The 13205-nt window shown below is 46.5% G+C and overlaps 1 protein-coding gene across 10 annotated transcripts in view; it reads right to left on the reverse strand.

Annotated features, from left to right (window-relative positions):
* ADAMTSL3 (ADAMTS like 3) overlaps window positions 1-12470 on the reverse strand; it is a 388887-nt gene extending 376417 nt beyond the window's left edge. For 4 of the 10 annotated variants that reach the window (XR_010123993.1, XM_063652828.1, XM_063652829.1 and 1 more), the window contains exons 1-2: window positions 12278-12442; window positions 10720-10821 (exon numbers count right to left, since the gene is read on the reverse strand). Coding sequence is in view for 8 of the 10 variants with exons in the window: in XM_063652828.1 (XP_063508898.1) it covers window positions 10720-10788 (69 nt within the window). In the remaining 2 variants the exon portion in view is untranslated. Of the gene's footprint in view, window positions 1-10719; window positions 10822-12277 lie in introns of all 10 variants that reach the window. The other 6 variants (XM_054451684.2, XM_054451685.2, XR_010123994.1 and 3 more) reach the window with 5 other exon arrangements.
* Between the last annotated feature and the right edge of the window lie 735 nt (window positions 12471-13205).

Raw genomic sequence — 13205 nt, forward strand, 5'->3', positions numbered from 1 at the left:
AAGAGTTTTCCTTAATTATATTGTTGAACATTTTCTGTTCTTTTTCAAAAATATTAACTATGCATATGTTGGGCCTCCTTTGTCATCATTTTTCTATCACCATTTGTATATTTTTGTTTTTTACATTTCATCTTGTTGGGTGCATATTTTGTCTAGCATGTTCCCAATTGCTTATTCCATGGCACTTATTTTTGTTGTTTCTAGCTGAAGAGCAGCATAAAGAGGACATGGGGTATGAGACAGAGAATGAATAGAGTAGTCCCTAACTTCCACCATGCTTTGGTGTTTGGTTAATCCTATCACTAAATATGTTATTTTCTTTTCTCTGGAGTCCTATCTTCTCTTCATTTTCAGCATTCAAAAGTCATCAGGGATCTCAAGCGCACCAGCATGGCACATGTACACATATGTAACTTACCTGCACGTTGCGCACATGTACCATAGAGCCTAAAGTATAATAATAATAATAATAATAATAATAATAATAATAAAAAGAAAAAAAATTTAAAAAAAAAGTAGGCAATAACCATAAAAAAAAAAAAAGAGAGCTCCTAACCTACAGGCTCTTTGTTATGGAAAGGGTTGCTCTTCCACCCACCAACCCCTTCATCCCATTTCATCTGCACCAATCTCCCTCTGTAGGAGGCTGTTTTGTACACGTGGACAATACAATTTTTGGTCAATAAGGGTTCCCTTTCAATTTTATGTACCTTGTCATTTTTGGTGTCAAACTGGGCCTTTTTGGGGATAATACCTGCTTTTTCCAAGTCCCACTCAGGGCCACCAATTTCACCGTTCTTACAAAACTTTATTACATAGGACATCCTTACAGAAATCTCTGTCCTGCTCAGAATCCAAGGAAACACAGGTCAGTCTTCAGGATCCTCCCTCCCCTACATCCAGACTTCACAGTACTCAAAAAAAAAAACCTTCATAGTTTGTGTTTGGAAGCCGGCACCATTTCCTTGCTTCATTAGAGATAAACTGTTCTTTTTGTTGTTGTTTGTTTTACAAAGTTTTGAGAGAAGGAACTTTTGTTACTCCTGCATTATACCATATGCCATTTAAGACAAGAGAACTTTTTGTTCCTGGAATGTGACCAAAAATTTAAAGACCTGGACTAGTCAAAACTGTAATAATGAAGGGAGGTCTTGCCTTAGTGGACACCAACACATTACAAAGGTACAATAACTTTAAAAGTATGAATCAGCACAGGAAAAGACTGAAAGATTAACTGACTACATATATTCTAAAATAAAGATTTAAATATTTAAAAAGAAATATAAGACTAGGTGATAATATAGATATCCATATATTTTCTCACAACATGAAGTTCCTTCTAAGCATGACAAAAGTAGAGAGTTAAAAAATTAAGAGACTTCTAGAGTAGACTACTTAAAATTTTTTAATGGCAGTATATCCAAAACATAAACAAAAATAAAATGTAAATGACAAAATGGGAAAATTATTTGCAACATAAGATAAAAAATTAATACCCTTTGTATATGAGGAGTACTTACAAATTAGTAAGATTCTCATAGAAAAATGGGCATACATATGAAGATGAAAATTTATTTTTCTATTTCTTTTATTTATTATTTTTTTTTGAGACAGGGTCTTGCTCTGTCACCCAGGCTGGAGTGCAGTGGCACAATCAGAGCTCACTGCAGCCTCAACCTCCAGAATTCAAGTGATCCTCTTGCTTCAGCCTCTCAAGTAGCTGGCACCACAGGCACACACACCACCATGCCCAGATAATTTATCTTTATCTGTTGCAGGGTTGGGGGTCTCCCTATATTGTGCAGACTGGTCTTGAACTCCTGGGGTCAAGCAACCCTTCCACCTCAGCCTCCTAAAGTGCTGGGAGTACAGGTGTGGCCATTGTGCCCAGTCCTGTTATTCCATTTCTAATGCCTTAAGGAGACAATACACAAAAAAGCAGTAATACAAATGGTCCAAAGTATTTTTAATAACCTCTTACTAATAAAATTTCCTTAATTTTATAGTGCCAACTATTGCCAAGTAAGCATAGACATTAATGGAATTTTCTAAAAGACAATTTGTAGTATACATTAAAGGTCTTAAAATTTCACAAACTTCTTGACCCAAAAATTATATGTCTTAACAAACATTTCTTTGAATACATTTCAATGCTCAGTAGTGAAGAATTGGTTAATAAAGCATGACACATCCAAATGATGTAACAGCAGGAATACATTTAATATTATTATAGGAAAATATTTAATGACATGTAAAAAATATTCCTCATAATGTTAAATTTTTTAAAATAGTTATCAAAATGGAATATAGTCACTCTTTAAAAGATACATATTTGTTAATATTCTAAGAAGAATATCAGAAATCTATACAACAAAATCCTAACAATTAGTAGAATTAAAGGTGATGCTTATTTTCATCATTGTCCCTTCCTGTGTTTTCTACATTTTTATAATGAATATGTGCTGTTTTTAAATTTTAAAAAAAGGTAATTTCAAAAGAGAGTAAAGAGAATTTAGAGTCCTTTAATACTGTAAATATTCTTTTATTAGTAAAATAGTTACTCTTCTGCTTTTAAATTATTTTCAAAATAAAATGCCGTTTATTTGTAAATGAAGGCTTGGACAATAAAAGCATTTCTGAGTATTTGACCACAATAATTTATAGCATACGTTGGCCGGAGCTGTTCAGTGCTGACAAATTCCAGAAAGTAATTGCATGAAATACTTGGAGAGGAAACTGCTTTATGCTTCCATGCTATTTATGGAAATTAGCATCTTTGTAAAAATAAACTGAAAGCAATCACAATCATAAACCTTGAAATGTGGTTTCCATAAGATGTTAGCTTTGGTGCTTTAAGATACATTAGTAATGCAATGGAGGAACACTGCCTAAGTTTTTTCTGTTATGAAACAATTACATGTAATTGGTTTTTTCCTCTTCTATCTTCATTCTCTCCCTTTCTCCTGGCTGTTCTCCTTTTAGAGTATGAATATACTGAATACACTCTGCTAAGGAAAACCTCTCTAATGACCCTGTTTCTCTCTCAAAGAGTAGTATACACTTCCTTTATTCAGTGCCTCACCTTCCCCCCGAAGGTGAGACTCCATGTAGTCTCCCAAACTACTCCTTCAAATGTAACCAATTATTTCCCAAGATCAGGGTGAATTTCCACCCTCATGTGTCCCTAACACTTGTTCGGAACCTGAAGGAATTTTGGTTCCTCCCTCTCTCTCTCAAGCCCATGTAATCACTTACCAAGTTCCACTCCTTCAGGTTCGAACATCATCCCCACGTTCATATCCTCTTGTCTACAGCTAACTCTCCACCCAGTTTGCTCTTGAAAACTGAGTTTAAGGTCTCATCATTGCCCGCCTGGAAGAGGTCTCCCAATTATGTTTTGCTGAAGTGTGTCCCCAGTGGTCCAATGGTGTCACAATGGTGCCTCCACCACCTCCTGATTAGCAACCACAGAACTCCATGTTACTAACTGAGTAAAGTCCTTTACATGCTCTTCAAGGTCGTTCCCAGGGTAGCCACAAACTGCCTGGGCTTAAGCGACCCTCCCACCTCAGCCTCCCAAGTAGCTGGGACTACAAGCACAGCTATCATAACCAGCTAATTTTTTACATCTTTGGTAGGAATGAGGTCTTGCTATGTTTTCCAACCTGATCTCAAGCTTCTGGCCTCAACTAATCCTCCTGCCTTGGTCTCCCAAGGTGCTCGGATCACAGGCATGAGCCACTGTGCCCAGACACAGACTATCTTTGTTCATCCTTCTCTCATACTCCATGCTGCCATGTCCCTACTCTTCAAACACACAGCATCAATGGAAACTGAGAGGAGGAAACATTTAAAAGACATTTCTGAGATGGGACAAATGAGAGTTAGTGGCTGAATGGGTACAGGGCAGGTGGAATAAAGAAGAAGGCATCTACAGTGATGCCAGGATCTGGCTCAAATGGCTGGGTGATGGAGAATCTAGGCACAGCGAGAGAGCGTGGTGAGAGGTAAGGACTTTGGTTTGAGAAGCATTTGTGCTTGACACCACCAAGGAACATTCTGGTGCACGGTAGCTCATGGATATATTGGTCTGCAGCTCATTGAAGAGGCAAACAGAAGCCTCTCTGAGGTGCTGAACCTCTTCCATTTTGGAGGGGCCCTTGAGTTAAAAAAAAAAAAGAAAAAGAAAGAAACAAGAAAAGCCAAAACAGAGTTATGAAGATTGTGTTTATTTTTAATGTTTACATTTAACAGTTAATGTAAAATAATGGACAACTTTTTATCTTTTCGGTATATATAATTCTATTTGAAGAAAACCTCAAAAGTTTACATTTGAGAGACTACATCATCATGAGACCTGGGTCTCCACGTGATAACCCCCAGGCAGGAGCCCCTGGAAAGATGGAGGCTGCCTGGGAGAGCATGTGGAGGGAGAGAGTGGAGGACAAAGGCAGAGCTCTGGAATTGAGGAGCATTTTTTAAAAGCCAGAGAGGAGCCAAAGAAGGAGAGTGAGATGGAAAGGTCAGAGAGGTAGAAAGAGAATAAGGAGTGCAGGGATCACAGGCAACACACAAGGAGAGAGCTCCCATTCATTCTCCCACCAGATTCCCACTGGATCTAGCCAACAACTCTGTCTTGCAGATTTTCAGGGCAACTTGGTAATAAAGTGGAGTCTGCATCCAGTATGACCCAAGATCTTCCTGCTCAGACTCCATCACCAGTATCAACACAGACTAGAATATTGATCCAAAATCACTTGGGGGACAAGGTCATGGGAAGTACATTTATGACATAAAACATAAAACCCAGAGTGCTGGAAAAGCTCTACACAGAACTGAAACAGGGTGAAACGGGGAAGGCCACAATGTGTATCAAGTGTGTAGCAAAGCACAGTACACTAAGAAAGGATTATTCTAAGGAAATACTCAAACAAGTGAGCAAAGATGTGAGCATAAGATGTTCATTTCAGGTGTCTGATGGTAAACACGAGTGAACAAACCATCCAGGAAGCAACCCAAATATTCAATAAAGAAATAATGGGTTTAAATAACACATAATGCCACTTATGCCGTTATGGTATATCCATAAGTACAATGGAACACAGCCATTAGAAATGAAAATGAAGAAAACGAGAAACACTCATAGAGATTGGGGGCGGCTGCAAGGAGAGAATGTCCGCCCACTCTACAGATGGACATCTGCTTAGACCGTGGGTCTGCTGATCTCTCCCTGGGTCTATCAGAACAAGGAAAGGAGAACTGAAGGGAGTTGGCAGGACAGAGAGAGGAGGCAGCATTGGAGCATTCCGTCTTCCCACTGTCTGGCACAGTAAGAAACATGCATTTCCTATGGGTCAGGTAGACTACACCAAAGGGAGCTGGGTTTGAGCTCTCCAGCCAACACTCCATCCAATAAGGCTGCCTGCTAGGTGAGAAGACTCTGGCAGCAAGTGGCAAGCTGAAGCTGGACTACCTGCTGCAGGAAGTGTCCTGTGGAGCCCTCCAAAGAACTCACATTTGCTATCCAGAGGGCAAAGGGTTGAGGGGAGAACTGGAGCGGCAGTGACAACTACCAGAGAGAGGTATCCAGTTAAGTAAAGAGTTGATAGCCCTTATCCCCTTCCCCTTTCCTTGTTTCCTACCCTTGGAAAGCTGGATCCAGAAGAAATAAAAGGAAGAAGTATCTCAGAACCAGTGCCCACCACACCCTTACCATTCCATGGTAGAGGGAAAAGAGCCCTGTGCAACTTCAGGTACCTGAAGCCACGTGTCAACCCCAGACTAGAGGAAAGGGAGACGAGATTTAAATCAAGTTGAGAATCAAAACTTTAAATGAACTGAACTTTGAATAACCAAAATTGGATCTTCCTAACATCCCATCAAGGGATGGGAAAAGGCGATTTCACAAGGCATGGCTGGACCAGTGATTGGCTCCATATTTATACCTTACTGAAATGAGACTTCTCAATAAATCTGTGTCTTTCAGAGGCCCCAACTCTCCCAGATCACCCAGCATGGGGCAACACTCAGACACAAGATTATGACTTGTCAAGGGGCCAAACCCAGCCAAATCTAGGCTGACCTAAAAGGAATTATGTGCCATGTCAGAGTCAGGGCTACCTTGAGCTGATTTACCCACAGAGAAAGTTCCCTGAACCCTGACCCAGGACTGCCTTCCTTAGGATTCCATCCTCACTGCCCATGATTGACATGATCAAGGGTGATAGCAATAGCAGGGGTAATTGGGGGAACTTGGATGGTGAAATTGCCATGGAGTGTGAGATTGTTGTAGAAGGTGAATAAGAGGCCTGGACTAAGCCACCAACACTCAAATGGCACTTCTTTTGTCCTCATGTCAATTATGTGACTTTGCCAGCCTCTCTCAGCACCTATGATTGCACCTGGGTTACTGGAGGTGGAGAAAGGATGCCTGTATTGGTGGCAGCAAGGAGGTCAAGACTCAAAGCCCACCCTTGACATCCTGTATTAGTTTCCTCTTGGTGCTGTAACAAATTACCACAAATTTAGGTCCTAAAACAACACAAGTTTATTCTTTTACAGTTCTAAAGGTCAGAAATCTGAAATGCGTTTTTACAGGACTAAAATCAAGGTGTCACTACAGCCAGTTACATCTGAAGACTTGAGCAGAAAATCCATTCCTTATCTCTTCCAACTTCTAGAGGTTGCTGGCATGCATTAGCTCCTGGCTACATTCTCCCAGTCTCCGGCTTCCATGGTAGCATCTTCTACTTCCTCTGCCTCTGACTCTCCTGTGGTCTCTTATAAGGACTGTTGTGCATAATCCAGGATAGTCTCCCCAATTCAATACTCTTAATCACATCTGCCAAGTCCTTTTTGCCATGTAAGGGAACATTTATGAGTTCCAGGGATTAGAACATGGACATATCTGGGGGTCATTAGGCAACCTACCACATATCCCAAGGACATCCACACTCTCAGCCTGGAGCTCCACCAAATATTATGATGAAGGCAACAGGAGCTCAAAGGGCATCTACCCAAGGCCACCTGGACTTCCATTCCCACCCTACCTCAAAGCCCTCTGCAAGATCAGCCTTCTACACTAGCCTCCAGCCTCAGGATCAGGAAAAAAAGTTAAATAATTCTGTCCTATACTTACGCACCAACAAGACCCAGGGGACAGGATCAGAGCCAACCCAGATATTGCTTATTTTACAAGTTGTGTTTTGAAATTTTCAAAATCCTCCCTGCAGAGGAGGTCACCACAGACTTATAAGACCCCCCAGGACTTCTTCATCCAAATGTCTCCTGCCTTTCAAAACTGTGGCCTCGAGGGATCTGTTCCAGTAGATATCTATGAACTTGGCAGTGGAGACGGTCAAAGATCAAGTCATTCTTCTGAAAAGGCTATTCCATCCAGAGTCACAGGAAATGGGAGAGGACAGAATCTGCCAGAGAATCTAAACAGCACAGCACCTCCCGAGGGGAAAACATGGTGGAGGGTCATTCAGATACACATGAAGCCATCTTGACATGGTTGTTTAAAGAGATAATCGCAAGCCACATGACCAATGTTAAAACAGTTTCTAAAGGCACTTGGCCAGAGAGCTAGGAAGCCATCCTATGCCAATTAAATTAGTGAACAGATAAGGTTGTTTATTCTTCTCATGGGCAAGAGAAAAAAAAGGGGGGGTGGGCAAGTTGTAATTCAGGGCACAGTCAACACAGGACTCATCTTCAAGGTGTTCAGGATAAAGTTTGGAAAGCTCTCAAATACTCCAGGCTAGATAAAGTTTGGAAAGCTCTCAAATACTCCAGGCTGGATAAAGTTTGAAAAGCTTTCAAATACTCCAGGCTGGAAGAGAGAGTAGGAACAGCAGCTGCTGTCTTCTCTGGGAAAATCAGATCCCTAAGGAGAAGCCTGGAGCAACAGGAAGCTTCCAGGGCCTGTGAGACAGGAAGAAGGGAGGCCGCTCCAGCTGCCTGGATGAAGGGAACAGTGAGCTCCTCCAGGAATGGTCAAGAACGAGTTACAAAAACAAGGAACTGCCAGCCTCATACCTTGTTCTACAATCTATCACAATTATTTGTGGGCAGTGAATACAAGAGTTTACATTTTAGCTGATTCAATACAGAAAATATATTTGTGGACGGGCGCAGTGGCTCACATCTGTAATCCCAGCACTGCGGAGATTACTTGGGAGGCTGAGGTGGGCGGATCACTTGAGGTCAGGAGTTCGAGACCAGCTTGGCCAACATGGCAAAACCTCATCTCTACTGACAATACAAAAATTAGCTGGATGTGGTAGCGTGCACCTGTAGTCCCAGCTACTCAAAGGCTGAGGCACAAGAACTGCTTGAACCCAGGAGACAGAGGTTGCAGTGAGCCGAGATCATGCCACTGCATTCTAGCCTGAGCAACAGCATGAAATCATGTTTCAAAAAAAAAAAAAAAGAAAAGAAAAGAAAAGAAAAGTAACTCTATTTGTTATTAATTAGTTGGCACATCCCTTGCTCCTCACAGCTCAGCCTCACGCATCTAGTAGTTTTCTAACAACCACCTGGTGGCAGCACATACGAAGCAAGGGTAGATGCTAGGGAACACCTTAAACCCTACCCAAACACCAAAATCACAAGGTAACTTCAGAAAGGGCGGCTTTGAGTCAAACTCAGGCTGACCCTACGAAAAAAACAGAGCGTCCAACCCATGGACAGGGACACAGCGCTGACCTACCACCCTTCATTAGAACCTTTTCTCAGGGCCTCTGGTGAGACAGACCTAGCCACGCCCACCCACACTCCCTGAAGATCAGGCCCTCCACAGCTGATACCTCTTGAGTGCCCCCTACAGGCTCTACACCAGAAAATACAGGCACTGCCCTTGCTTCAAGCTTCTAATGCTGACAAGCAGCAGCAACAGCAGAATGCTGACATTTATTGTACACTTACTACGTGCCAGACACTGTTTGGTTTGGTTTTTCACTTTTTTCCACTTCACAATGGATTACCTCTTCCAAACAATTCTAAGGTCTATACTAATATTATCTCCTCTGTATAGATGTGAAAACTGAGATGCGATGCAGAGACGTTTGCATGACACAGTAATGAAGTGGTAGAGCTGGGATCCGAACAGTGGGTGGCGCGAATGATGAAGACTGCTGGTCTGAAATCTCCTTTTATGACCTTCTATGCACACTGCCTCGATACATGGAAACAGCACTGCCACAGGCACACAGATATGGAAAAATCCAAAAGAGGTCAGTGAGTGATTCAAGCTGGGCAAACACTGCCCTTGGCCAAAGGTCAACAGACTGCCTCAAAGCATATTTAAATTTTATAAGGTGAAAGAAGGCAAAATGAAACACTGTGCCTTGAAGCCTCAGCCCCATTTGACCAGGAACAAATCTCTGAAGCTCTCAAAGCCTGTTTCAGATCCGCTGATGAGACAGAAACGTAAGTCTCCACCCTTTTACCTCAACAGTCATCTCGCTGGCCAGAGAACCCTAACAACATCCTGAAAAGACTTAACTTTTGTTCTAACAAAAGAGCTCTATTAATATGATTATGGGATAGCATCGATAAAATGGGATAATGGGGAGAAGATGTACCTTGCTGACCAGTTCTTTGTGCATCACAGAATTCACATGGCATTGGAGCCGAAAGAGGCTTTAGAGGCACTGAGTCCAAGAAAGTGAAACAAGAGGCAGAGAAGTCTGATTAATTTATCCCAGGGTATATATCTTCATTCATGGATGCATGTTTATTTAACAGACATTTAAGCCCTTCCTAGACCCTGAGGGTACACAGGCCACCAAGCCATGTATTTGAGAAGCTATGTCTGCAGGGAGGGATTGCCTTGTTCTAATTCATAAGACACTGTATGCAGCTAGCAGCAGCCCTTGGGACACAATACTAAGATGTGCCCTGCCTTCAGATCTGGGGCTGCAAACTGCTTGGCTGAATCCAGGCTGCAAACACATTTATCTGCCTTTCAATACTTTAAAAACTGGGAAATTTTGTAAGAAATCTAGATGATCCAGCTATCCTGATAAATAAGATCTGGAAATCCTGGGCTTGTGTCTCCACTTAGCAACGATCAGATGGAATTGAGTAGAGGCTGCTCTTAATAGATGGAGCATGCGTTCTGCACTTTGCCACTGTCTCCATTACTCCCTATTGTCTCTTAGGCAATGCTAGCCTCATTCCTTTGTTTGAGTCTGTCCTATAGGCAAATAAGGATGCAATTCATGAGCCGGGTCCTCTCAAGTTGGTTGGAAAAGACAGCACAAGTCTAAAGAGAGGACTGTGGGATAAAACAGTGGGATATGTGATGATAGATGTAAACTCAGAATATTTATTTAGCAGCTTAGCTAGGGCCAGAACCTGGCTCTGCCCATTAACTGTTTCCTGGTCTCCAGCAATCCAGCCTCTACTGGGCACATGCAGATAGCCATTCTAGTCTGAAATGACAGGGTCCATCACAGCCCCAGGTCATCACCGGTGTATGGTATCCACAGTGCTATTAAGGCCCTACTCAGGATTCAGAGGGGACCCAAGGGATCTGGATAATCCTTACAACTAAACCAACCAGAAATACCATTGGCTGGAGATAGGAAAGAGAGTTTGGTTCTCTGGTGTAGGATTAACACTAATCATGCCACATCTTAGGTGGTCTACAATAATGCCTCTGAGTAAACAGAGGGATGTCCACCATTTCCCTTCCCCTCCCTATGACCTTACCTGCAGGAGGGTAGAGTGCATGAAGACCATCCCTATCAGCAGCCACCAGGGGCTCGTCCAGGAAGCCATGGGGTCTGGTCTCCTCCAGGTCTCAGTTGTAGCCTACAAACGAGGAAAGAGTTCATTACCAACCAGTTCTGGCCCCCATGGCAGTAAACCATGACTTAAGAGACCCATTAGATGGAGGGACCCTGAAGCCCAGATACTGTTTTGGAAAGGTTTGTGTTGGCCCAGGTTGCGGCTGCCTACTGCAGGGTGCAGGCTAACTGGGCTCCCTTTAGAAGGTCCACATCAAAGCCAGGCGAGGGCTGGACCTGTCTCCAGTGGGCAACTCATACCTCCAGCTCTTCAGAAGCTGAGATATCCCTGCCCCAGCCACCTCCCAGCCTATCTGTCAGCAGCAGGGTGTCGCTATTGGCATTTGACTCAGGAAGCCAGCACAGAGCCAAGGTTTCGGCCAGCTTCTGCTGCTCGCGGCAAAAATGAGTATAAGACAACAAAGCCGCCCAGAGAGGGAAAGGAACTGCCTAAGGTCACAAAGCAAGATAGTGACATTTTTAGGGCTGAAACGCAGATCTTCTGATAGTTCAAGGCTTTCCTCACTAGATGCGCCCTCGAGGTCCGGGACCCACAACCAGAGAGACCCCTGAGAGCTAAGTTCAGGGAGGTTTGGAGGACACAGCCCCTGAGCCAGCCTAACACAATCTCCTAAAAGTAGGTGAGGGCGAGCCAGCAGAGGTCAGCTGAAACCAGGAGGGAAGCGGGGACTTTTTCCCTTACTTTTCCTGTCAATTTACAGGGAAATCAGTATGAGCTGAGACTGGAAAAGCCGAGGTCACACTCGACTCCCGCTTCGCCTCGCGGGCGCCTTGGCGGAGCTGGTGTCCGGGGGCGGGTCGGTGGCTTCTCTCCATCTGGAGAAGGCATTAAGGGCCTGGTCTAATGCGATCCGCAAATGTGCTGCTGTTTCCGACCTGAGGCGGCGACTCCTGGCTGAAGGGAGGCGGCCAGTGCGGGGCCCTGGGACTCTGCGCCACCCTCGCCCGCTCGCACCAGCCTTCCGAGTGCACACTCCCCCGACTACCCGCTGCCTCGAAGTCGCTCCTCCAGTGCCTCCGCCGCGTCCCGGTCACCCCCACGCCCACTTTCCAAGATCGCGCGTCGCCTCAACCTCCGGCGTTCTGGGCGCTCGCTACCCAGTGGCCAACCGGCCGGACCTTCGGACGCGCGAGGTTTCTGCTTAGTAACTCCCAATCCTGAAAAACTCCAACCCTGTGGAGTTCCCCCATAATCAAGAACGCCCCTCAGCCCGCGAACTGCCCCCGAAAGACTCTCCCTCAACCTTCCGGGACGCCACGGAGCGCGCCCGACCCGAGGTGCCCAGCAGTGAGGAGCATCCCAGTCCTGAGGCCCCCTGGGGCCCGCGTGGCACGCCCCGACTCTGCTTGGAGACCCCCAACTTGCTTAGAGAGGCCACTGCTCCAAGTCTTACTCCCCCTGGGGAGCGCCTTCCCCCGACCCCTGAGGGGCCGCCCTGCGCCGAGCTCGGTGCACCCACCTTGCGCCGCAGAAGTATCTGGGACGTGCAGCCCCGGGGCCGCGCGGGCTAGGCGCGCGCTGGGCTGGGAAGAAGCTGGCAGAAGCCGCCCGTCAACACCTCGTGCGGAATCCGGCACCAAGACCTTCCCCGACGCCGGCCTCCAGCCCGCGGCGCCGCAGTCGCCGCCGCCGCCGCGAAGTTAAATGGGGCTGGGACGGGGGCTGCCCCGCCTCTCCCGCCCCCTCCGGGCGCGCAGAGCGCTGCGCTGGCCCCGGCCCAGAGGCGGAGGGCGCGCGCCGCCACCTGCACCGCCCGGCAAGTGCACGGCGCGCCCAGGCGCCCGTCAGCCTGCGCGCCGGCACCGCGCCCTCGGCTTGAGCCGGAGGCGCCGGGGGCGCGAAGAGACCCGGTGTGGGGCCGGGCCCGGGCCGCTCGGAGCGCGCGGGGCCGCGGCGACGGCGAGACTCGGCTGGAACTCTCCTCCGCCCGCTTCCTGGAAGCCACTCCTCGCCTTGGGCCGGCCGCCAGGCGTTGTGCCAAGAGCCGGGATTGCCGACGCCGCCACCGCCGCCGCCGGCAGGCGCGCTGGGGAAAGGCGGCCGCTGCGCCGCAAGCCAGCCTCGCCGCCCCGCCTCAGCCGGAGCCGAAGCAGGGATGCCGTCGCTCCCCCCAAGCCCACCCCCGGCCCCACCTCCCATAGCCTCCACCCACCTCGCCCAGACCCGGGCGCCAGCTCTGCAAAGTGAGGCCCAGCAGCCACACAGAGGTTTGCCCGGAACCGCTGGCTCGTGCCTAAGAGCCATAGGCACTCCTGGCCAGGCAGGACCATAGTGGAGACCAATGGCCCTCTCCGGGCCTGCGCCTCCTCCGCACAGCATAGACGCCACACAAGGGACCGTGGACTGTGGAGCGCTCACCGCCCAGAGGCCTGGGACCTTTGGCAGCC

This window comes from Pongo pygmaeus, chromosome 16, assembly GCF_028885625.2.
Source record: "Pongo pygmaeus isolate AG05252 chromosome 16, NHGRI_mPonPyg2-v2.0_pri, whole genome shotgun sequence".
NCBI classification, from domain to species: Eukaryota; Metazoa; Chordata; class Mammalia; order Primates; family Hominidae; genus Pongo; species Pongo pygmaeus.